Here is a 23,594-nt window from a genome sequence, read left to right as displayed (position 1 = left end):
AACCTAGAATACTTGCCCTTAAAATGAATTCATTTGCATTCTGTGTTCATCAGTATGTATGGAAAGACCTGGTGTTTTTAATCACCATGGAAGCTGCTACCATCCAAACGTTTATGTTTTAGGAAAGCTTTGGTCTCCACAATACTCTCTTGAATTTTTATTCGAAACCAAACCAGCTAATCAACCTCTGAAAAGGCCAAAATGAAAAATAATAGCTCTTCCTTCTAAGGGCACGTATTAGAAGCTTACTCTACAGTTCTCCCTTGGGCGCCACGCCACAGATCTTTTGGCAATTCATTATACCAAATTTGGCTTCATAACAAATATTAAGGAGAGTCCTGAATAATTAGGTAACTGTGAATAACTAAAATATCAAATGGTAATTGTCTGAATAGGGTAAAATAATTCATCCTCTAAGACATAAATTCTTAATTGGGCTCTCAATAACCTGCATGGCACACCCAAGGAAAGACTATATGAGGAGGCTTCCAGCAGGGAAAGATATAAAAGCTTTTTCCTTAGGAAAATAAATAAATAAATAAAATTTTCACTTAGTTAAGAAAACAAAAAATTCATAACCTGTATACCTTTCTTTTTTTGTATTATCAGTGCTTTATAAAGGTTTCCTAAGATTTAAACCTTTGAAGACAATCTACTGTAAAGTGGGAGGAATCCATTAATTATAATTCCTGAAACCATGTAGTCAGCCTGTGCCCATGAACTCACGAATACTAGTTTCCTCTACTGGGGGACACATTAGATTGCTATGAATCTTTTTAAGAATTCTTCATAAGTTTTTCTTCTTTTCTATTTCCACCTTATTATAGCTACACCTTTCTTAACTTCCTTGTAATCAGAAGTCAGATCACCTGACTACCTGGGATGCTTTCCTCTAACGTCTCTTCAGCTAAGGATAGAGGTAAAGAATGGGGGAAGAGGAAAAGAAGGAGTGGGAGGGAGATGAGAGAGAGAAAGAAAGAAAGAAATAATCCTTGACTATGCACCCTTTGCCTATTTTTTTTTCCTTTTCCCTTCGCTGAACAACTAATTCTTTCTTTCTGACCCAAGTCAATTTTTCATCATAGTAGACAGAACTCTATCTTGAGAAATTTTACAGTGATCCTAGAAGATTCAGTACAAAACAGATGAGCTAATGCAGGGTCTAAAGCAGACTGAAAAAAGGGGCAATTTATGTGTACCAAAACTTTTACAAGAGTTTTCTCACTTTAAGAGAGTTTCAATGTAACCCAGTTTAGACTTGTGTGTTCTGGGCCTCTCAGGAATGAACTATTTTCTCATTTCATTCTATCAGACAGACTGACTCCCAAAAAACTTGTATCCTAAATCTTACAGATATTTAACAGGTAGGGAAGAGATGGGCATAGACTGGATTAATTCACAAGATTCACACTATAAAGAAAGCTACTCAAATTTTCTCTAATCTTTCACACCTGCACACTCACTCGAGCATACACACTGGACATAAAAATTGTGCAAGATCAAGCATTAGCTTTCTATTTTAAAAGCCTTAATTAAAAAAAAATGTAGATAGGCTCACTGCAGTTTCTTTAAAGGAATATTCAGTACTACAGTACTCCTTTAAAAAAATTCATAACTCAGTGTTAAGAACACAGTAGGGAATTGCTGTTTAACAATTACTTAACATTACTGAGAGCATCCAGTGCCAACTACAGATATCAATAAGGAAGACCCCTCTGACAACATAAAGGAATAATCTGTAAGTGATGTCACCGACTCTAACAAATTTGTTAATAATATTCACTACAACATGATATTATTCATCCTTGCTTCATGATCACATGAAAGAGTTAATATCTTTTTAGGTTACATACTGGAGAGCAGCACTTGCCCTACTGCACAAAAATAGGTTGCCCACATGGACGCTCTAAAACCCCTCAATGTATAGCTGAGAGGTCTTGTCCTACTCAGTGCCAAATGTCTGCAATGCAGTCACTGCTTGAGCAATGGCTGCACATCGGTAGGATGGAATAAATATACAAAGTATTCCCTTAAAATGATAAGGGGGTACTTCTGCATTTGGATGTAGAATACAATAACCCAGGAAATAGAAGAGGAGAAACAGGAAATAGTCCTTAGGTTACTGATTAAAGCAAAGTTTGATACAGATATCCCCTCTTGTAGGCACTCAGTGGGTAAAATGTAGCCACAACAAACTTCCCATCAAACATCCTTCCAGTCAGTAATTTCTGAGCAGCTTTGGAATCACCAGCATTTGCATACTCAACAAAGACCTGTAAGAGGACAGAGAAAACAAAGTAACTTCATTTTTATCAAAATTGTTTTAGAACAGTGCTTCTCCAACTTTAATGTGTGTATGTATATATGTGTGTGTGTGTGTATATATATATATACACACACACACACATATGTATATATGTGTGTGTGTGTATATATATATACACACACACACATACATACATATATATACACACACACACACATATATACATACATATATATACACACACACACATATATATACATACATATACACACACACACACACACATATATATACATACATACATATATATATATATGAATCACTTGGGGACCTTGTTACAATGCAGATTCTACTTCAGTAGATCTAAGGTGGGGCCTGAGTCTCTGCATTTCTAAACAGACTTCCAGGTGATGCCAATGCTGCTGGTTCCCTCCTCAGTTGTATGCCTCATTTGTTACATCAATATTCCTCAGGGCTTCCCTGGTGGCGCAGTGGTTGAGAGTCCGCCTGCCGATGCAGGGGACACGGGTTCGTGCCCCGGTCCGGGAAGATCCCACATGCCGCGGAGCGGCTGGGCCCATGAGCCATGGCCGCTGAGCCTGCGCGTCTGGAGCCTGTGCTCCAGAACGGGAGAGGCCACAACGGTGAGAGGCCCGCATACCGCAAAAAAATATATATATATTCTTCAAACTGAGGTGTGAGCATCCTAGGACACTCAGAGACTTTCAAAGTGGAAGCAAGAATAGACAGTTTTAAGGACATCAACTTCCAAAGTCTTAACTTTCATTTGTACCTTTTCCTAAAACTGGATCTACCTAGAAGTTCAGGCAGGTTATTCCTTTTCATTTCCCCTTTCATAGGAGCCCTTTTCCCAGCTGACGAAGCAAAGTTATTACCAAAGGGCATAAAAACCTTCAGGGCATAAAAAGAAGCAATTTCAAATACAGTACTTTTTTTTTTTTTTTTTTTTTTTTATGCGTTACGCGGGCCTCTCACTGTTGTGGCCTCTCCCGTTGCGGAGGACAGGCTCCGGACGCGCAGGCTCAGCGGCCATGGCTCACGGGCCCAGCCGCTCCGCGGCATGTGGGATCTTCCCAGACCGGGGCACGAACCCGTGTCCCCTGCATCGGCAGGCGGACTCTCAACCACTGCGCCACCAGGGAAGCCCTACAGTACTTTTTTTAATGGACTGTTTCTTCATTGATAAACAAAGCTCCATGCCCTGCCTATGACTGGTCACTCCCTGTCTCATGCAAATATTTCTGTTAAGGATGATGTGTGACATTAGACCTAGGATATTTTGGCCTGTGATGGGATTTTCTGAATTCATATTTACTGTAAAAGGGACAGGTAGAACTGATTTCGTCTCTTCCATTCTATGACATTTTAAGCTATGCATTACTCTTGAACACAAAGTAGAGACCATCCAGCGCTAAAAATTGATGCTCATTTTTTCACCTTAGATATGCTTAATATTTTATATCTCCTTTTCTTACCAAAAAAAAAGTGCTTAGCTGTAGTTTCTAGCAATATATACTTTTTCACTAAATACAAAAGGAAGATTACATGATGTCCAGTGAGAAAAATGAAGCTCTTTCTGACTTTTTTAAATTGATTCATAATTACTCCAAAATCCATACACCGAAGTTCAATAAATGAGTAGACATGCAATTATAGAAGGAATACCAAGCTTTCTATCAGATTCCTTGCTTCATAGATAACCTATAATTTTACACATTATATAATTCTGAACTAAATAAAGAGGAAACACATTTTATAACTTACTATGTAATTAAATAATTATATTAGAGCTCTAGCATTTTAATCTTGACCACTTTTTATAATTGTAAGATGCATCCCATAGTCTACTTTCCAGTATTTTTTTAATATTCCTTAAAAAAAATAACATGTTAATTTGAACTGAAATAGTCAAACTGGCTTTACCAACTAGGCAACAGACATTTTCAATAACCCAAGAAGTTAAATCTGTGATTCTAAGAGTTTATCAAAAGTTGCTTTCACTCTCCAGTGAATATCAGTAGAAGCTTCTTATTTCTTTTGGTGATAAAGCAAATGTCTTCTTGCTCATAAAGACTTATTTTTTTCATATCATCTTAAAGATGGATACTTCCCCCCTGAAAATACTCCCACTGTTTCTCTACGCTGTGTTTCCCATTCTATTTTGACCACTCAGATTAATATCGAGTCAGATCACATTAGTCCTCAATTCAAAATCTTCCAATACCTTCCCTTCTCATTCAGAGTAAAAGCCAATGTTATCTCAAAGGCCTACAAGGCTCACTCTACTTGATTTGTCCCTTACACTCCCATACTTCCCTGATCTAATCTCCCACTACCCCCCATTTTTCTCACTCTGCATAGCCACACTGACCTCCTCAAACCTACCAGGCATACTCAGGGCCTTGGAACTTGCTGTTCTCTTTGCTGAAATTCTCTTCCTTACCTCCTTCAAATTTTGACTCAAGTGTAATCCACTAGTGCTTCCTCACCTGCCTATTTAAAACTGCAATCCACCCCTCCACAGCACTCTTTAAATCTCTTCTCCAATCTCTTTTTCCCCACAGCACTTTTCACTATATATTCTTTTATGTTTTGATCACTGTTGTATCCCAGTGCCTAGAAAATAACAGATGCTCAATAAATACTGGTTGACTAAATAAGCAGCAATGATGTATTCAGTATGTTCCTGACACTGAATGAGGTAAGTGCTGTTATTACTATACTGGCAATAATAACTTTTCACTAAGACTAGAGTGAGATTTCTTTTGTTTTTTTTTTTTCAGTTGCCAAGAATTTTCATAATACTGAACCATGAAAAACAAAATCTACAACCAGAAGTGATTTCACCCACCAGGGGACATTTGGCACGGTCTATAGAGACATTTTTGATGTCACAACTGAGGAGGAGGGTGGAGGGAGGGCATCTAGTGAGTAGAGGCCAGGAATGCTGCTAAACATCCTATAATGTACATGACAGCTCCCCCAACAAAGAATTATCCAGCTCAATGTTAGTGGTGCTGAGGTTGAGAAACACTTAGAGTAAAACAATATTCTGTTTTCTGAAAAATAAAAAAAACCTACAGATAAAAGAAAGATTTAATTTAGGATACAGAGTTTTCTTTAGAAACTGTGATCATAGTTTTAGCCTATACATTTTACAGATGAAAAAAACTACGGTTCATCACAAAACTAGTCAAGTTGAAACTGGAACTCAGCTTTCAGGATTCTCAGTCCAGTGTATTTTCGTTGTTTAAATTATCACTGATAATTCTATTACAATCAGAATCTAACCTAAATGGTTTCCTAACTATACTTAATTAGAACAAAATTGGGCCAAATATTTCTGTAGCTGACCCTGACCTAAATTAGCATATGATTCAGCTGGCCTGTATATAATGGCTTAAAAGTAGGTTAATATTTTTAAAAAAACAAATTTTAACAGATAAAAAAGTACATGCATATTATAGAACTTTTGGAAAAAGTGAAAAGTACAAGAAAATAAAAACAGCCATAATGCAAAATTCATAATCCCTAGCAACATTCTGTGTACATCTTTCTACAAAATTAAAACATTTTGTACAGGATTTTAATAACCTCTGAATCATTCTGGAATTATGAAAATATTCACTTACTTGTCCTCTGCCAGGATTTTCTTTTGGAACAAGCAGAGATACCACTGGTCCATATTTTTGACACTCCTCTTTTACATCTTCTACAACATCTGGTTATTAATAAACACAACAGTAATCAGATATAATTAATGAGCATTCATTATTTTAATATTTTAAATTAAAGAATTCAGGAATCCATATCTAAGTAATGAGGTCATTTAATATAACTTCTAAAATTAAGCTTAAGTTAAGAACAATATAAATTCAATGCATTTAATAATTCTTTTCATATTTTAATTTTTTTTGAATAGTTAATACATTCAAGTGACTCGAAATCCAAAAAAATAGTCTCCTTCCCACTTTCCAAAATGTCATTCTGTTCCTCTCCCTGAAGACAATAAACATTATCAGTTTCTTCTGTATCCTTCCATAAATCTTATAAGCTTATACAAGCAAACATGATCATATATGCTTTAAGTAAAAAGTTCCAATCTTGCTTTTTTAAAATTAACATTACATTTTTACATCTTTCAATAGCATTACATGAAATTTTCTCATTTGTTTTTATGGCTGTGTAGTATTTCACTCTATACATGGTTGATAAACTCTCTAATGTGTCCTACTGCTGAATAATTAAACTATTCCCAAGCTTTTTGCCATTATAAACAATACTGTAATAGATAAACTTGTACATATCTCATTTCACTTGTGTATTTCTAAATTAACTTTCTAGAAATGGAATTGCTAGGTCAAAATTGATATGAGTTTGTAATTGTTAGAGTTACCAATTTGCCTTTCATAAAGGTTCACCAACTTAAACTCTCTCCAGTGATGTATGTATGAGAATATGTTTTCCTGTACCTCACTCACAGGAGGGTTTTCATATATTTTCTTCACTGTCAATGTAATAGGTAACAAAGATATCATAGTATGGTATTAACATTTCAATAAATGAGAATGAAATATGTGTGTGAGATATACTGTACATCCTTTCATATAAATTATCTATTTGTATCCTCTACCCATTATCTACTGGCTTGATTTATAGGGGTTCTTTCTGTGATAAGAGCTGTAAATATTTTGTCTTTGGTGGTTTATGCAAGGTAAAATTTGTTGAATTAAAATTTTACCTCTTCGGAGTTTTGTGCCAGACTAGTAAAAGGCCTTCCCCACTCCAAGAATATATATATTTTTAATCTCCCATGATTTTTTAGTTCAACTTTTTTTCCTTTATTCTCTCCTTCCTGCCTGCCCTTCTTCCATCCTTCCTTCCTTTCCTCCTTTCTTTTTCTTTTTTCCCTGTTTTACTCCCTCCCTTCTTTATTTTGCTTTAAACTCTAACCTGTACATGATTTGCAATTTATTTTGGTCTAAAGTGGAAGGTTTGAATCTAACTTCTTCCCCACCACCATCAAGATTACAAGACAGCTGTCCTGACACTTATGATTTCTAGCAAGGCAAGCTTACCTAAAACTAGTGTTATTTGAAGATGACCTTGCTAATTAGAACTAACAAGGCATTTAATGGTACTATATAGTCTGTTGCACTTTAGTTCACGTAAGACTCTTAAACAGTAAGATTTAAGAGCAAGATTTAAACATTTCAATGCTCAATGTATTTAGAAGTAGAAAAAAGGTGTTGCATAGCAATATACACAGAAAAGAGTAAGTATAGTCTACCCTAATGTTTATTCAAGGAAGTCCAAGCTTGAGTTTTACAGCAATAAAAATTATTAGGAGGAGACAGAATTAAGTACAGTAGGTAGACAGACTTAAAGGGCTTAAGTAGTGGGGCTTCCCTGGTGGCGCAGTGGTAGAGAGTTCGCCTGCCGATTCAGGGGACACGGGTTCATGCCCCGGTCCAGGAGGATCGCACATGCCGCGGAGCGGCTGGGCCCGTGAGCCATGGCCACTGAGCCTGCGCATCCGGAGCCTGTGCTCCGCAACGGGAGAGGCCACAACAGTGAGAGGCCCGCATACCAAAAAAAAAAGGACTTAAGTAGTAATTTGAATTAGATGTCGAGATTATTCAGAACTACTGTACCATAAGGACCTGATTAAAACAATGCCGAGGGCAAGACTATTCTTTCAGATAAAAAGGCATCCTAAAAAGTAGAGACTGGAGATTCCTACAACTGTCACAGATTCAAAGAAATTATGTTTGTTTCATTTGTCAGATAACTATATAGAGCTGATTTACCCTTACAAGAGACAGTATGGTAAAATTAGCTTCATCTGTAATGGTTTAATTTTCCACAAAGAAAATGTTTAATACTAAGCAATTAATATTTTTAAGTTTGGTCCTGCTTTTTTTTTTTTTTGCGGTACGCGGGCCTCTCACTGTTGTGGCCTCTCCCATTGCGGAGCACAGGCTCCGGATGCGGAGGCTCAGTAGTGGTGGCTCACGGGCCTAGCCGCTCTGCGGCATGTGGGATCTTCCCCGACCGGGGCATGAACCCATGTCCCCTGCATCGGCAGGCGGACTCTCAGCCACTGCGCCACCAGGGAAGCCCCTGGTCCTGATTTTTAGTCCATTCGTCACTCTGCTTCCAGAATGCTCTTATTTAACACAAGTTTGACTATATCACTCTCCTAGTTTAAATTTTAATGGCTCTTTATTAGATTTAACAAAGAACAAATATTTATTGAGTACTTATCAGAAGCCAGGGACTATTCTACCCCTGATGCAAAGTTCTCTTGTGTAGTTTATATTCCAATATTACTATCTCTGGGATTAAAGTCCAAATTCTTAAATACACAAGTCTATTAGATATCTGTATTTTGGCTACCTCTTTAGCTTTAACTGACTGTTCCCCAATAAATATCCTAAGAAACAGCCATACCAAACAATTTGCTGTTCTCTGAACATGCCACACTTTCTCTCATCTCTATGTCTTTCAGCTACTTTTAGCTCAACCCCTCAACTTTTAGTCAAGCAATTCTAATTACTAACAGAGCTCAGATATTACCTCTACAGAGATGCCCATTCATGCATCACTCAGATTGTGTTAAACACCCCTCCTCTCTGCCTCAGTACATTACCCTACCTTCAGATTTATCAAAACTATAATTGTTTATATAACTGTCTCCCCTATCACACTAAAGTCAGGAAATAATTCCACAGTGGCAAGTATATACTCAGTAAATATGTCTTGAGTGAATGAATTATTAAAAGCAAAACAAGAGAGCTAAAAGGAGAAGTGAAAGATTAGGGCAGGACTAGAATAGACAGGGAGAAAGAAGTTGCTGGGAAAGATAGCCTTCTTTATTAATTTTGTAAAGACCAACGAGATGTAAAAGAGTTGAAAGGACCTTAGGAACTGTTTTAGTGTACTCGAACCGCTATAACAAAATGCCACAGACTGAGTGGCTTAAACAACAGACATTTATTTCTCATAGTTCTGAAGCCTGGAATTCCAACATCAAGGTACAGGCAGATTTGTTGCCTGGTGTAGACAGCTGCCTTCTTGCTGTATACTCACATGGCAGAGACAGAAAAAAAAAAAGAGAGGGAGGAGAGAGACACCTCTCCTGTCTCTTCTTTTTTAAAGGGCATTAATTCCATCATGAGGACCCCACCTTTAAGACCTAATCTAACCTTATTACCTCCTAAAGTCTCCAACTCTAAATACTATCACATTGCGGATCAGGGCTTTGCCATATGAATTTGGTGGGGGACACATTCAATCTATAGCAGGAATCAAAAGTGAGAGTACTTTAGAGATCATATAGTTCAATACCCTCACTATATAAATTTGTAAAATATGAGAACCTTATGAATTGGTATGACCATTCCACACAGTTAGGAAAGACACATTAAAATAGAATTTAGGAAACGCTGACCTTCATATTCTTCTTCATTCTCAAGATAATCATCATCCAGCACATTCAGCAGCCTTAGCACTGGAGTCGGAAGCATCACCAAATCTTCAATATGAGGGGCTGTTAAATTCATTATAACATGGTTAAATGTAAACTCTCCCAAATAAATTGATGACTACCAGGCAAAGGAGCTTGGGAATACAAATTAGTCCTGATGTCTCATTTGACTGTAAAATAACCAAGAAAGAAAGTAAAGACGTATACAACTTACCAAAAGGAATGCTAAAGAATGGGCTGCACAGTGCCATTTCAGCAGGAATTCTTCTGCTCGGATCATCATGAAGCATGCTAAAACACAAAAATAGGTACCTTTACAATTTTTGTCAACTCTTTTGAAAATGCAACCGTTAAAGAAAATAAAAACATCTAAATGTTCACCACAGCATTATCATATTAGCATGGCTTACTGAATCATTCACCTACAAAAAAATAAATGCTCTTTATGAGTAAATAGTTCAATAAATTATGATATATACCTGAGACATAATATATTTTAATTTAAAATCTTTTTGATTAATAAATACAACATGGGAAAGTGATCCACACTCTGTAACACTAAGTGAAAAACAGCTAGACATAGATTTAGGGTAATCCAATTAAAAAAAAACAAAAAGAGGTGAGATGACTTCTGAGCCTTGTCAAATCCCCCTAATAATAAAGCAACTTGATAGCAACATCAAAAATCTATGGACAACATCTCTAACAAAAGTAGGTAACCCCGCTAGACTCCAAAATACAAGAGGCTAGGGAGAAACCATCAATAGCAGTAGGACTTGCACCACATTGGCATGTATGTAGAAGGAAGGAGACAAAAATAACAGTGAATCTGATGAACCAGAGAAAAAAATAATCCCAAAGAACCAACAGGTATTCACTGGAAAGCACAGTTAGCCAATTTGAGAAAAGCAGCTGAAACTACCAGGGGTTATACATTCTAATTCCAAGTGAATGCAAGGGGTCCTCTGTAAGACCTGAGGGGGCTGAAGTAATCTAGACACTAGAACCTCTCAAAACCAACCAGCTGAAGCTCCCTTCCAGGGCAGAGTCCTGCAAAGAAAAGAAAACTTGGGAAGAGAATCCACATTGATGGGGTAAATAAATTGAGAGAGAAAGAGACAAAGACACCAGGAAAAAAGCAGGGAAGGGGAAGAGCCAGGAGATCTCAGGAAAAGAAAAAAAAGCACTTTTTCAAAAAAAATTACACAAAACAACAGAAGAAGGAGCCCTGTGTAGTTAGAAAAGCTACACCTTCTTCTGTAAGTTTAGGAAAATGTATTTCATATAAAAATGAACCACATAAAAAGTATTATAACAAAGTTACTACACAAGAAAAGAGAATTGCAAAATAACTGCCCTCAGACAACGAATGCATGCAAGAAAGACATGACCACAACACAGATGAACACTATAACCTACCATTTCAAATGAGCTAAAGGCATTTTTTACAAAGATACAAGATGTGAAAGAGTAACATAAATCAAATTAGAAAATTTCAAACATCAGATAACAGAACTCAGGAGAAACAAAAGGAAAAAATAATTTCATAAAATAAGCTTAAGCTAGAAGAGACATAAGGATGAATAAACACAAGAGATAATTAATGTCTTAAAGACAAACAAGGCAGAAAGGAGAAAAAATTTTTAAATAAAAAAAGATTCGAGAAAAAGTGATAATACTGAATAGAGTCAAAGAAAATCTAATATATATAATGGGAGTGCCTGAAGGAAAAAAACAAAGCAAGGGAATAAATACTAAGAACTAACTTAAGAATACTTTCATAAAACAAACAAAAAGATCTGAAACTACATATTTCCTGAGAATACAGACCCTAGAAAAATCAAAATCTATTATTCTGGTAAAATCACTAGACTTTTAAGAAAAAGATGAAATCCTCAGGGCATCTAGGCCAAAAGACCAAGTGACTTTGTTTTTTTTGTTTTTTTTTTGCAGTACGCAGGCCTCTCACTGCTGCGGCCTCTCCTGTTGCAGAGCACAGGCTCTGGACGCGCAGGCTCAGCGGCCATGGCTCACGGGCCTAGCCGCTCCGCGGCATGTGGGATCCTCCCAGACCAGGGCACAAACCCACGTCCCCTGCATCGGCAGGCGGACTCTCAACCACTGTGCCACCAGGGAAGCCCGGCAGGCAGATTCTTAACCACTGCGCCACCAGGGAAGCCCCAAGTGACTTTTAATACAAAGACAGAGTGTCATCAACACGCTGTTTTCAACAGCAACACTATATGCTAGAAGAAAAGAGAGTACAGTTTACCATTGAACAACTCCAGGGTTAGGGGCATGCCCCCTCCCCACAGTGTAAAATCCTTGTAACTTAGAGCTGGCCCTCCATATTCACAGTTCCTCTGTATCCAGGTACTGCAGCCGCAGATTCAACCAACTGCAGATCATGTAGTAACATACTATTTACTACTGTAAAACATCCATGTATAAATGGACTCTTGCGGTTCAAACCCATGTTGTTCAAGGGTCAACTGTAATTTAAGACACTCAAGAAAAGTGTCTGCTAAGGATTTTTATACCCAGGTAAACAGACTTTCAAGTATAATAAGCACAGTTTAACTATTATTAATATGCAAGGGACTTCCCTGGTGGCACAGAGGTTAAGAATCTGCCTGCCAATGCAGGAGACACGTGTTCAATCCCTGGTCCGGGAAGATCCCACATGTTGCAGAGCAACTAAGCCCACGCGCCACAACTACTGAAGCCCACATGCCTAGAGCCTGTGCTCCGCAACAACTGAAGCCACCACAGTGAGTAGTCCCCGCTCTCCGCAACTAGAGAAAGACCACGTGCAGCAACGAAGACCCAACGTAGCCAAAAATAAATACATAAAACAAATAAATTAAAAAATAAATAAAACAGTATTTAAAAGAAAAATGTTAGGGCTTCCCTGGTGGCGCAGTGGTTGAGGGTCCGCCTGCCAATGCAGGGGACATGGGTTTGCGCCCCAGTCCGGAAGAATCCCCCATGCCGTGGAGTGGCTGGGCCCGTGAGCCATGGCCGCTGAGCCTGCACGTCCGGAGCCTGTGCTCCGCAATGGGAGAGGCCACGGCGGTGAGAGGCCCGTGTACCGAAAAAAAAAAAAAAAAAAAAAAAGAAAAGAAAAAGAAAAAAAAAATTAAAAGAAAAAAACATGTAAGAACTCAGAGAATATTAATCCTATGATCAAGAGAACAAGCTTCAGTAAACTAAAATGACTAGAGAGACATCAACACAAGGATCAGTGATGAACATTAAATATCTAGTTACACATAGAACTGAGATTAAATGAGAGTGCTTGAAAACAGAGTGCATAGCATGTAATAGCTATATAATTTGCCAATGCAGATATAACTTTTTCAAATGAGGGAAGAATGGGAAAAGCATATGCAAAAACAACTGTTTTCAATAATCTTATTGAGACTGTTTTAGTGTAATGTGGAATGAAGCAAATGAGTAATTATGAAATATTCTAATCTGGCATTCTCTTTGTCCTTAAGAACCAGAATTCTTGACATAAAAGAAAAGAGAAAGAGATGTAAAACAGAAGAAGTAAAAACACTGTGGTTCTGAATTTAAATTGGAAACATCAGTATGAACTCTGTCCACTTAATAGGCCTTGAAACAATGACCGCTCCAGTAGCAGTGAGTATTCCTAATACCCAGATTGTGGTTTTTAAAATACCATTTCCTACTAAAAGAAACCAGGCTTCTTGGAGAAATGCTACTTCCAGGTCTGGGGCAGGAAATGTGTACTTTGAACTAGGAACATCTTACCACACCAGATAAAAATGAAACTATTACAGATAATAAGGTCTGCCAAAACCAACTTGCAGAGGCTCACATTCCTCAAAGATGGGATAATTTCAGCTTCAATTAGGATAAGAACTGCAATGGATTGAAATATACCAAATATATTTAAATTCACTAGTTAATAATGATACTTTGACCTTTCAAAAAGGGGATGGTCTGCTTTGGAAGATGACAGGGAATCAATTCATTATGAAAACAAGTCAAGAGAATCAAGCATTTATTTCATCTTAACTAAATGAAGAGAAAATGACATAATAAGAACATCACCATTCTACAACCCCTAACAAAGTCATGGATCTAGGCACTAAGTATTAACAGTTCTTAACACATAAAATGGAGATGGCCACATTATGTGCTGACATAAAAAAAACAGAATACCATCTACAGTCTGGAAAAAAAAAAACCCTCTAGATACAAATATACAACTACCAATTTACAGAAAATAGGGAAATATGCTAGACTATACTACAATAACACAATCTGTAAAATTCAGACTGTGGACAACTATACTGAGTCAACAACCCAGGCTGTTCTACAAATAAACAAAGGAACAGGGAGAGTAGGAGATGGAAAGGGACCTTTTAGAGTAAATGAAACTTAAAAGGGATTTGTTTTTTTTTAATAGAAGGGCAACACTAAACCATAGTGTTTAGGAATGCACACTTAGGTAATAAAACTATAACGAAAACAAGGAAGTAATAACCATGTAAGTCAGGGTAGCGGTTACTTTTAGGGAGGAAGAAGGGGCTTGAGATTGGGATAGGGTACATAGAGGACTTCAGGAGTAGCTGGTAAAGTTCTAATTCTCAACCTGAATATAGTGGATACAAGAGTATTCCTAAGCATTCACTAAGCTACACATTTGTTTTCAGTTTCTATACTTTAGTCTACAAAAAAAAAAAAAGGTTTGAATAATTTGCATGCATACACAACAAAATATGAAGAAAAACACTGAAAAGAAATACACCAAAGTGTTAACAGTAGAAAATAAGCTTATAATTTTTATTTTTCTTGTCACAATTTTCTATAGCTTCCAAATCTAGTATTACTTGTAGAAGAAAGGAAAAAAAAAGTATTATTAAAAACAAAATAAAACCAAACCCCTCAAGCTTAAATAACAAGGTCAATTAGACTTTTAAGTCTATCCCAGAATCCATTACATAATTTGACTTCTATCCTAAAATCCGTTATATAATTTTACACTGCCTCTTTTCAATATAAAATGCAACATTTAATATCTAGTATCAATCAGACACTGACAGCTATTTAAAACTACTGTAATTTGTAAGACACACACACACACACACACACACACACACACAAGTGCAAGTAAAACTGGTGAAGCTGACAATGGCACTATGCATCTTTGGGACTGGAGAACTGGCTACAATTTCCAGAGAGTTCATGCAGCAGTGCAGCCTGGGTCTTTGGACAGTGAGTCAGGAATATTTGCTTGTGCTTTTGATCAGTCTGAAAGTCGGTTATTAACAGCTGAAGCTGATAAAACCATTAAAGTGTACAGAGAGGATGATACAGCGACAGAAGAAACTCATCCAGTCAGCTGGAAGCCAGAAAGTATCAAGAGAAAGAGATTTTAATGTGGCGTTGTCTTCATGGTGGTTCCAGTTTTGTTTTTTGTTTCTTTTTTAGCTTGGTGTTGATGAGAATATCCAGTCATTTGTGCTCTGGCTAGGAATATAAAGCAAAAACTCACATGCTTGAATCATTGCTTTTTCATATTTTACAATGAACTGTCCTCTCCCCATGTTTTTATTTCTAAAATAAACAGTTTGAGATCCTAGGAGGTAAGATGCAGATATCAAGCGTATGTGGTTTTGTTGAACATAACTATCCTAAAGATAGAATGATTTATCACTTTTATTAAAACACTTTTTTTTTTTTAACTTACAGAACTGCTTACTGTAGTAGGACATGTTTTGAGGGGAGCAGTCTTTTTTTTTAATCCTTTAAAAACTGGTATCTGTGACTGATAATTTGGGATTAAATGATTTGAAGTGTTAAAAAACAAAACAAAAAACTGGTGAGTTCTGAGTTCCATGGACTGTAATGTCAATTTCCTGATTTCAATATTGTACTAGTTTCATAAGATGTTACCACTAGGGGAAACTGGGTGAAATCAAAACACTACATCTGTATACTTTAAGCAAAAAGCTCCATAACCGCCTGACTCATTTCATTATATACACATGTGTAATATTAATTATCTCTCATCAAAAACCGCAGTGTCATTTCCTTAGACACCAAGATTTATAAAACAATCAATCATGCCAGATAAAAACAGACACCTTCACTTACAATAACCGACGCTAATCAGAACACCCTGCAGAGCAACACCTGGCCCAGGAGTCACGTGGACCAGCTTTCTCAAATACGTTTGACAACGACTATCATAAGGGCATGACTAACTTGCCACCGAATCTGAATGGCCGTAGGTTTACTCTGAGAAACAAACATTCCTGGGTAGAAGGAGTGGACTAATGAGCAGTTTTAGTGAAGCTTTAAAAGCCAGTTTGGAGAAAATTCAAGAATAGGGTTACACATCCTTTTAACTAAACCATTTGTCAGAAATCATGTTTTGTCAATTCAAAGAAAGTCTATTTTATGTCACTACATTTTTAAAGACAGGAATTATTTTTATATTAAAAAACAATTTAAAAATTAAATAAAAAACACTGTATCTGTCCCCAGAGTTTTCAATGGTAATTATTTAAAGTATAATATATAATTACTTTACTTGAAATTTTTATTTGGTAGTCCAAAGTAAACTTAGTCTTTAGTTAATAAACACCTATTCTCTATCATATATAGAACTGCCAGAGCTACGAAAGGCCCAAGGTACAGTGATCCATCATCTATCTTCCACTGAATAACTGCTAGGAAGAGCCTAATACCTGGTACTCACCAGGAAAAAAGAACACTCCTTTGAAAATAAATTTAGTAAAACAACTTGATTGCTTTCTTATTAGAAGCTAGACTGTATAGAATATCTAAAGATTTTTGATTCTAAGGAAGGAAAAGTTCTACATGATTAAGCAAACCAGAAATAATAATATAAATCCATTCAGAAAAAAAAGCCAGTTTAAAGTACATGTAACATACCTTTTGATAAGGTCTCTTAGGTGATAGGCTGGAATTGCGGCATTCACCACTGCTTTACTGGCAAATATGTGATCAATAATAGCAGAACTGTTTGCCTAAAAAGACGGAGAAAAATCTTCCTTTGGTTATTCAATTCAGTCTGTATTTACTAAGTACTGGACACATAGCACTGAACGGTTTGGTAAATTAAATGCAACAGAAAACACTCTCTTCTGAGAGCTTACAATCTTAATGAAGGAGATTGGTACATTATTATAAAACTTCTCGAGAAGAGGAACATTTTGTCTCCATTCTCAGTACCTGACACTCTATGAAGACTTACCAGATGAATGAATAAAGAAACAAATACCAAAGCAACCACACAGAAATGTAGTTTAATGCAAAATGAGAAAGTAAATGTGTGCTAGGTGAGTCAGTGTCTTCATGATGAGTCTTCAATTGGTTTTCAGACAGAAATAAAATAAACTATCAAAGAGAAACAAGACAGTATTTAAAAATTTCATCTGTCACATTATTCATACCTTAAATCCTTGTGGAACATAACATTTTCTCCCTGAATACTGTGGAAGTGAGTACATGAGTAAAAAGAATGGATGTCATCACCATCACCAATACCACAGGCCACACTCTATGCTAGGAACTAGGTATCATCTCTTTTTTAACCTCAACACTGTTATCCTCATTTTACACAAAGTAAACCATAGCTTAGTAAACCTAAATAAATAACTTAGAGGTGGGGGAAGATATAAACCCTAGAGGTTTAACGTCAGAGCCTATGTTCATACTTGGCAATTTTGCCTCTATAGAAAGTGATAAAATACAGAATAATGATGCTTATACCTAGGAGACAAATAATGGGGAATGCTTTAGTACACATCATGCCTCTAAATTTCACCAAAACAATGCCCAAATGTGATCTAGTTCTGGTTGGCTCTGGCTCAAGAAGAAATAGTCCAAAGAGCTCAAAGTTAGTCAAAGCTAAATGTAGAAAATCGATCCGTTTATCTATATTAGCACTAGAGAAAGAACAACGGACTGTTTGGGGTACTAATGATAAAGAATGATACTGGTTTTACTAACATGGCAGTACTTTTTTTTGCCAAAAGTAAGCATTAGGTACACCCACTAGGCTATTAAAGTATTTACTCCAAGAACTGCTTCACCAGGTATAGATGACTAGGGGTTTAAAAGAAAGAAAACTCTGTATGGTATAATGGCCACACACTATGCATTAGATGCTCAAAAAAATACTTGTTTAATATCAAAAGCAATAATAATTCCTAAACATTGTACTGTTTATCAAACCTCTAACCTAAAGGATACTGATATCATCACAACATTAAAGCCCCAATATGTTGGAAAACATAATGTAGTTAATTCCTAACTCATGAATATGTGAAAGGTTAATTCCTATGTCAGAGGTTTGGAACTTAGAACCCATGTTCCCAAAGAAACAATGTTATTAGCAGCACTTTCTCAGGATAGTTCACATATAGAATACAAATAAACACGAAGCAGAGTGGAACTGTGGACAGAACACTGAACTTCTGAGTAGGAGGGACAGAATTGGGGGCCCAGGTCTAGAACATCCAGTTGTACTATCTGGAGCTAGTGGTTTTACATATCTGTGCCTCCAAGTTTTCATTTGTAAAAGAATAACCAATATCCATTCTAACAATCCTCATAGAATAGTATTGTATTAGTAATATTTTAGAATATAATACTACCTTACTAAACAATTCATTGTTGCTTCTTTGGGGAAATGCATTCATTCAAGCACTTACGACACGCCAGGCCTCAGCTAAAAACAGTGAGCATGCAATGCTCACTAGCACATCTGTAGCTATGGGAGTGAGGAATGGCACTGAAGGTAACATGAATGCAGTAAGAGGAATATGGAGGAGATGAAGCAATCAGTGTCTTCAAAGAGAATCACTATAAACTGAGTACACTTACATTGGGATTAAGGGCCCCAAAGCAAAACAGTGGTAGAGTTTACCTTCCATTCCTGAGATCTGACTGTATGTTTCAGTTTCATTCCTGAGAACATTTCCAGTAAAATGATTCCTAGGCTCCACAGATCAACAGCTGAGGTACATTCTGTATCACTCTGCAGGCCAGCCTGGGCCAAGCAATTCTGCAGTTCTGCTTCCGGAGCCCGATACCCGTCTGTCTGAATGTACTTTACATCCTAAAGAAGATGAGTAAATACTGTAACCAATCAAAAACTGCCCACTTTCCATCCAACCAGTGTATTTACCTCTCTGAAAGTGCAATGAGCCACTGCCAAACCGAATGTCAAAATTTTGAGTCCTTGGCTACCACAATGCTTTGGTTCATTAACTGGGTACTTCTCAAAGGCAAGCTGTACACTTTCCATACAACTGCTCATTTCTTTAGATATTCTCTTGCCTGTCAGACACTGCTGATATATAAGGACACTCTGCAAAGAGCTGATAAACCATGGAGAATGGAGCATTTGCCAGAACTGTCACATGAGTTCTGCCATTAGACAGAGTCCCAACATTGAAGACACTAGTAACAGTAATTCAGCAATTAACCAAATGCTCAAAGAAAAAAAAGCCTTCTATGTAGGTAAAGTACTTTTAATAATTCCACAGCCCTCTTGTACTAGCTCCCCCTACCTGACCCAAACATATATCCCTTTTTAATGATTATGGCAATGAAATTCTTATTTGCTTCATCCCCAGGCACTTCAGTATTTTACATAGAAATATCTCTTAAGTCTCTACTAAATCACCTCTGTTATTTAAAAATATTTTGTTTAGACCATTGAGGGGGTGGGGAGAGAAAGTATGTCTTACCTGATTGCCTTCTTTGAAGCTAAGTCCAAAGTCAATGAGTTTAAAACATTCATTCTCGGCACTCCACAATATATTACGTGGTTTGAGGTCTGCATGGACATAACCCTCATGATGAAGAAAAGCAAGGGCCTCTAGAACATCTCTGGCACAATGCTGTATCATCCACATGGAACAACCCTGGTGACTGGAATATAAAAGCAATTCCGAAACACTGACATCCAGGAGTTCAAGCAACAGACAGCGTGATGGCACATTTGGAGAGAAGTGGATTGTAAAGACTCCATATAAAGTCACTAGAAAAAGAAAAGAATTATAATACTTTAAAAACCAGACTCCGAGTAAGTGACCATTAAAGTAGATACAAATTTGCGGTAGTCTAGATAAGGATAACTTTGATGAGCAAGCAAGCCACTGTAATTTACTTTTCCCATGAGTAAGATTTTTGGGCAACTGGGTTACTTTATTTTAATAAAATGAGACGACCTTCAACAGCGAATTACTATTCAAAGATATTAAACATGGCACAATAATTCAAATTGTGTTTCCCAAGCACTCAGGGATGGGTGAATAGGCACTTAGGGTGCCAAGCAAAAAATGATCAAAAGAAAAATCCAAATACTAAGTACTCTTATGGCAAATGTCACAACATGCAAAATCAAAATTGAAGACTGTTTCTTGATCCAAAATAGCACTCTATAATCTAAATATTAAAAGGAGAGATTGAGACTTTCAAGATGACATTTTAACCTAATCTTGTAAAGATTCAGCAACTCCTTAGGTCTGCAAAAAATTTCCATCTTAAATACCCGGGTTATATACACCATTTAGCAACGCTTAAAAAATTTAAAAAAATAAAAACTAAAAAAGCAACACTAGTGTTAAGAAATTCTTCTCCAAATGGTAATATTTAAAAGGTCACCTTCAAATTAAATATGGATCACGCTTGCCAAGAAATAAGACATTTCTTTATTAACCAAAACCGTTACTAATTATAAGCTCTCTGTTGGTATAGTAACAATGAAAACTGTTTTCATACATCAATCATCAGTAACCATCACATATTTTACATTCCGAATATCTGAATCATGAAACATGGTCTTACCTGGGTAAAAGTTTAAAGTGCTTATGTATAATTTTCACACTTCCATAAGGACTACTATGTAAAATTTGTGAGTCATTTCTCCCAAATCCATACTAAGTATGTATCAAGTAACACCTATACGGGTTATTAGCATTGACGTCACAAGTACTAGAAATATTTCCCATTTTTCACTGGTGTGCAAAGATTAAAACATTTCCGTATAAGACATGACAATCTAGGAAAGATATGCCTCTTTTCACTAGAGAAGATAATTCTCTGTGCTAATAGGTGCGGCATTCTCCAACGAGAACTGAATCAAAACAGAATTTATTGAGCATCTACTACGGCCAAAGCAGACCACCAACTCCACCGTATTGCAGAGTGAAAGGGGGACGGGAAAGGGCCCTGGACCGGGTGATAAGGACAGGGCCAGACCCACTTGTCCAGCCTAAAAGACGGAAGACGGAACGCCAGGCTGCAAGAGGGGGTGCATGCCTGGACTGGGACCTGAGCAAGACGAGAAGGGAGACAGCGGCTATTACCGATGTTCCTGTGACCCTGCAACTGCTCCAGCGCCGCCCTCTCTTTGCGGAAACCGTACTCGGCGGCCGAGGCCGCAGCCCCGGTGGTGCCCGGCGGTAAGAACTGCTTCAGAGCGCCGGGGGGCGAGCCGGGTGTGCCGCAGCAGCGCACACGATACACCGAGGCCGAGGAGCCGCTACCCAGGCGGCTCTGTACCTGCCACAGCCGCCCGAAGGCTTCCAGAAACCGCGGCGGCTCCGCGCTCCACGCGCAGCCGGATCCCGCCATCGGTGCGGACTGAGGGCGCTGACACGGAGCTGACGCGACGCCCAGGGCAGGCCGGCAGGGCCCGCGGTCACATCCCCGCCTGCCGGACCAGCGGCTCCGCAGGGAGGGGCCTGCAGCCGCCTCACCGACTGCCGAGACCTCGGGCCGCCATGACACCGGAAACCGTAGGCGCTGTGGGGGGTGGGGTGGGGGGTGGTCCCAGAAGCCGGAAATGGAGGAAGAGCCAATCCTGCAGGCTGAAGGAGACGGGCCCAGAAGGGGCGGGGTCTAGAGTTGATTAGAGGAATTAAGGTTTGGAGGAAGGGACTGAGGTTCAGAGTTGTGAAACTTTCTAGAGTTCTCACTGTTCCAGGCCCAATGTAAACCGCTTTCACACACGTCACCTGAATTAAAACTGATCCTTTTTCTTGTTGAGGCACCTCACCTCAGCACTGGGAACCTAGGAAAATAAAACCCCGCCTACGTTTCTCATAGCCGGGATCCCAGAGGAAATATCCCAGTTACTAAAGGAAAGGGTTTAACACCACTTCCACACCTATGGGCACGAGTGGCTATAATTCTGGACGCTCAGGCCTCCGTGCTCCTCTTAGTCTACTTTGCCTGTGGCTGCCTCAACAAAAAGCATCCAGTCCCAGGCAAGTCTTCAAATGACTGTAGCTCTGGCTGAAATCCTGACTGCAAACTCTTGAGAGACCCCTAAGCTAGAACTACCTATCTAAGCCACTTCTGAATTCAATCCTGCAGAAATTATGACAACAAATGTTTATTGTTGTTTTAAGTTGCTAAGTTGTGGAGTAATTTATAATGTAGCAGTGAAAAAACTAAACTAGAAAGGAATTAATTAATGTCTGCAAAATTTAACATTGTTGAAAAATTGCTTTGTAGACTAGTTGTATACATTTATGCTCTAATTAGCAGTCAGAGTGTGTAACTTACCATACCCATATCATTATAAAGTATTATGATTAAAATTTTTTCTTTTTCTTTTTATAAGTAATAAATGATATTTCGATATAGTTTTTATTTATTTCTTTTATTTATTTATTTTTTTGCAGTACGCGGGCCTCTCACTGTTGTGGCCTCTCCCCCTGCGGAGCACAGGCTCCGGACTCACAGGCTCAGCGGCTCAGCGGCTCAGCGGCTCAGCGGCCACAGCTCACGGGCCCAGCGGCACGTGGGATCCTCCTGGACCGGGGCACGAACCCGCGTCCCCTGCATCGGCAGGCAGACTCTCAACCACTGCCCCACCAGGGAAGCCCTAGTTTTTATTTTTTGTTGTTGTTAGTAGTGTACACCTTTTTCATACTTTTATTAGATATTTTAATTTTCTCTTCTGTAAATTTTCTTGCAAGATCACCTTGTAGATTTCCTTTTTCCCTTTACTTTCCTTACTCCTATTGTCTTTCTGATTAGATCCTTTTCTTTCCAGGTGGCTGGTAAACGCCAGGAAATACCAGAGGCTCACTTGGAATTGCAGGCTCTAACTGTAAGGGATCTACTGTCCCTCTCTAACCTGTTCTTTCTTCTCTCCTGAACAATATCTCTTTGCAGTGTGCTATGGATTGAATGTCTGTGTGCCCCCAAATTCATATGTTGAAACCCCAGTCATCAGTGTGATAGTATTTGGAGATAAGGACTTTGAGAGGTAATTAGGTCATGAGGGTGGAACCCTCATGATAGGATTAGCACCCTCATAAGAAGAGATACAAGAGAGCTTGCTTTCTCTTTCTGCTCTCCATTGTGTGAGGGTACAACAAGAATTTGGCAGTTTATAAACCAAGAAGAGGGCCTTCACTAAGAACCTGACTATGCTGGCACCCTGATCTCAGACTTCCAGCCCCCAGAATCATAAGAAATAAATTGTTGTTTAAGCCACCCAGTCTGTGGTTATTTGTTATAGCAGCTTGAACTGACTAAGGCAAAATGATTATCATAAACTTTGGCCACTTGAGGATTCCTATAATAGAACCCATTTCTTCCTGGTATTTCAAGAGACTTTGTTCTCATTTCCTTGTTCTACACCCTGAAGTTAAGTGGACCAATTGGTGGTCTGTCATGACACTTCCCACCTTTTCAATTCCCACATCCCTGTCAATGTCACAAGCAGCTTTAGAAGGAGGCTGAGCCAGGCCCTCTGACTGGTCCTTTTTCTATAGGTCTAGAGACCAA

The 23,594-nt window shown here is 38.1% G+C and overlaps 1 protein-coding gene across 1 annotated transcript; it reads right to left on the bottom strand.

Annotated features, from left to right (window-relative positions):
* Nucleotides 1-2,106: 2,106 nt before the first annotated feature.
* On the bottom strand, nt 2,107-21,425 carry UHMK1 (U2AF homology motif kinase 1). The gene is made up of 8 exons (XM_065887997.1): nt 21,158-21,425; nt 19,535-19,827; nt 18,709-18,900; nt 16,710-16,804; nt 9,991-10,067; nt 9,741-9,839; nt 5,920-6,008; nt 2,107-2,273 (listed from the first exon to the last, which is right to left on the bottom strand). The coding sequence occupies exons 1-8, from the start codon at nt 21,423-21,425 to the stop codon at nt 2,127-2,129; spliced, it is 1,260 nt and encodes a 419-aa protein (XP_065744069.1). The 3' UTR covers nt 2,107-2,126.
* Nucleotides 21,426-23,594: the final 2,169 nt, after the last annotated feature.

The sequence above is a fragment of the Phocoena phocoena genome, chromosome 1, assembly GCF_963924675.1.
Source record: "Phocoena phocoena chromosome 1, mPhoPho1.1, whole genome shotgun sequence".
Lineage (NCBI taxonomy): Eukaryota > Metazoa > Chordata > Mammalia > Artiodactyla > Phocoenidae > Phocoena > Phocoena phocoena.
The sequence above is the reverse complement of the archived record's forward strand: the minus strand, read 5'-3'. Positions and strand labels throughout refer to the sequence as shown.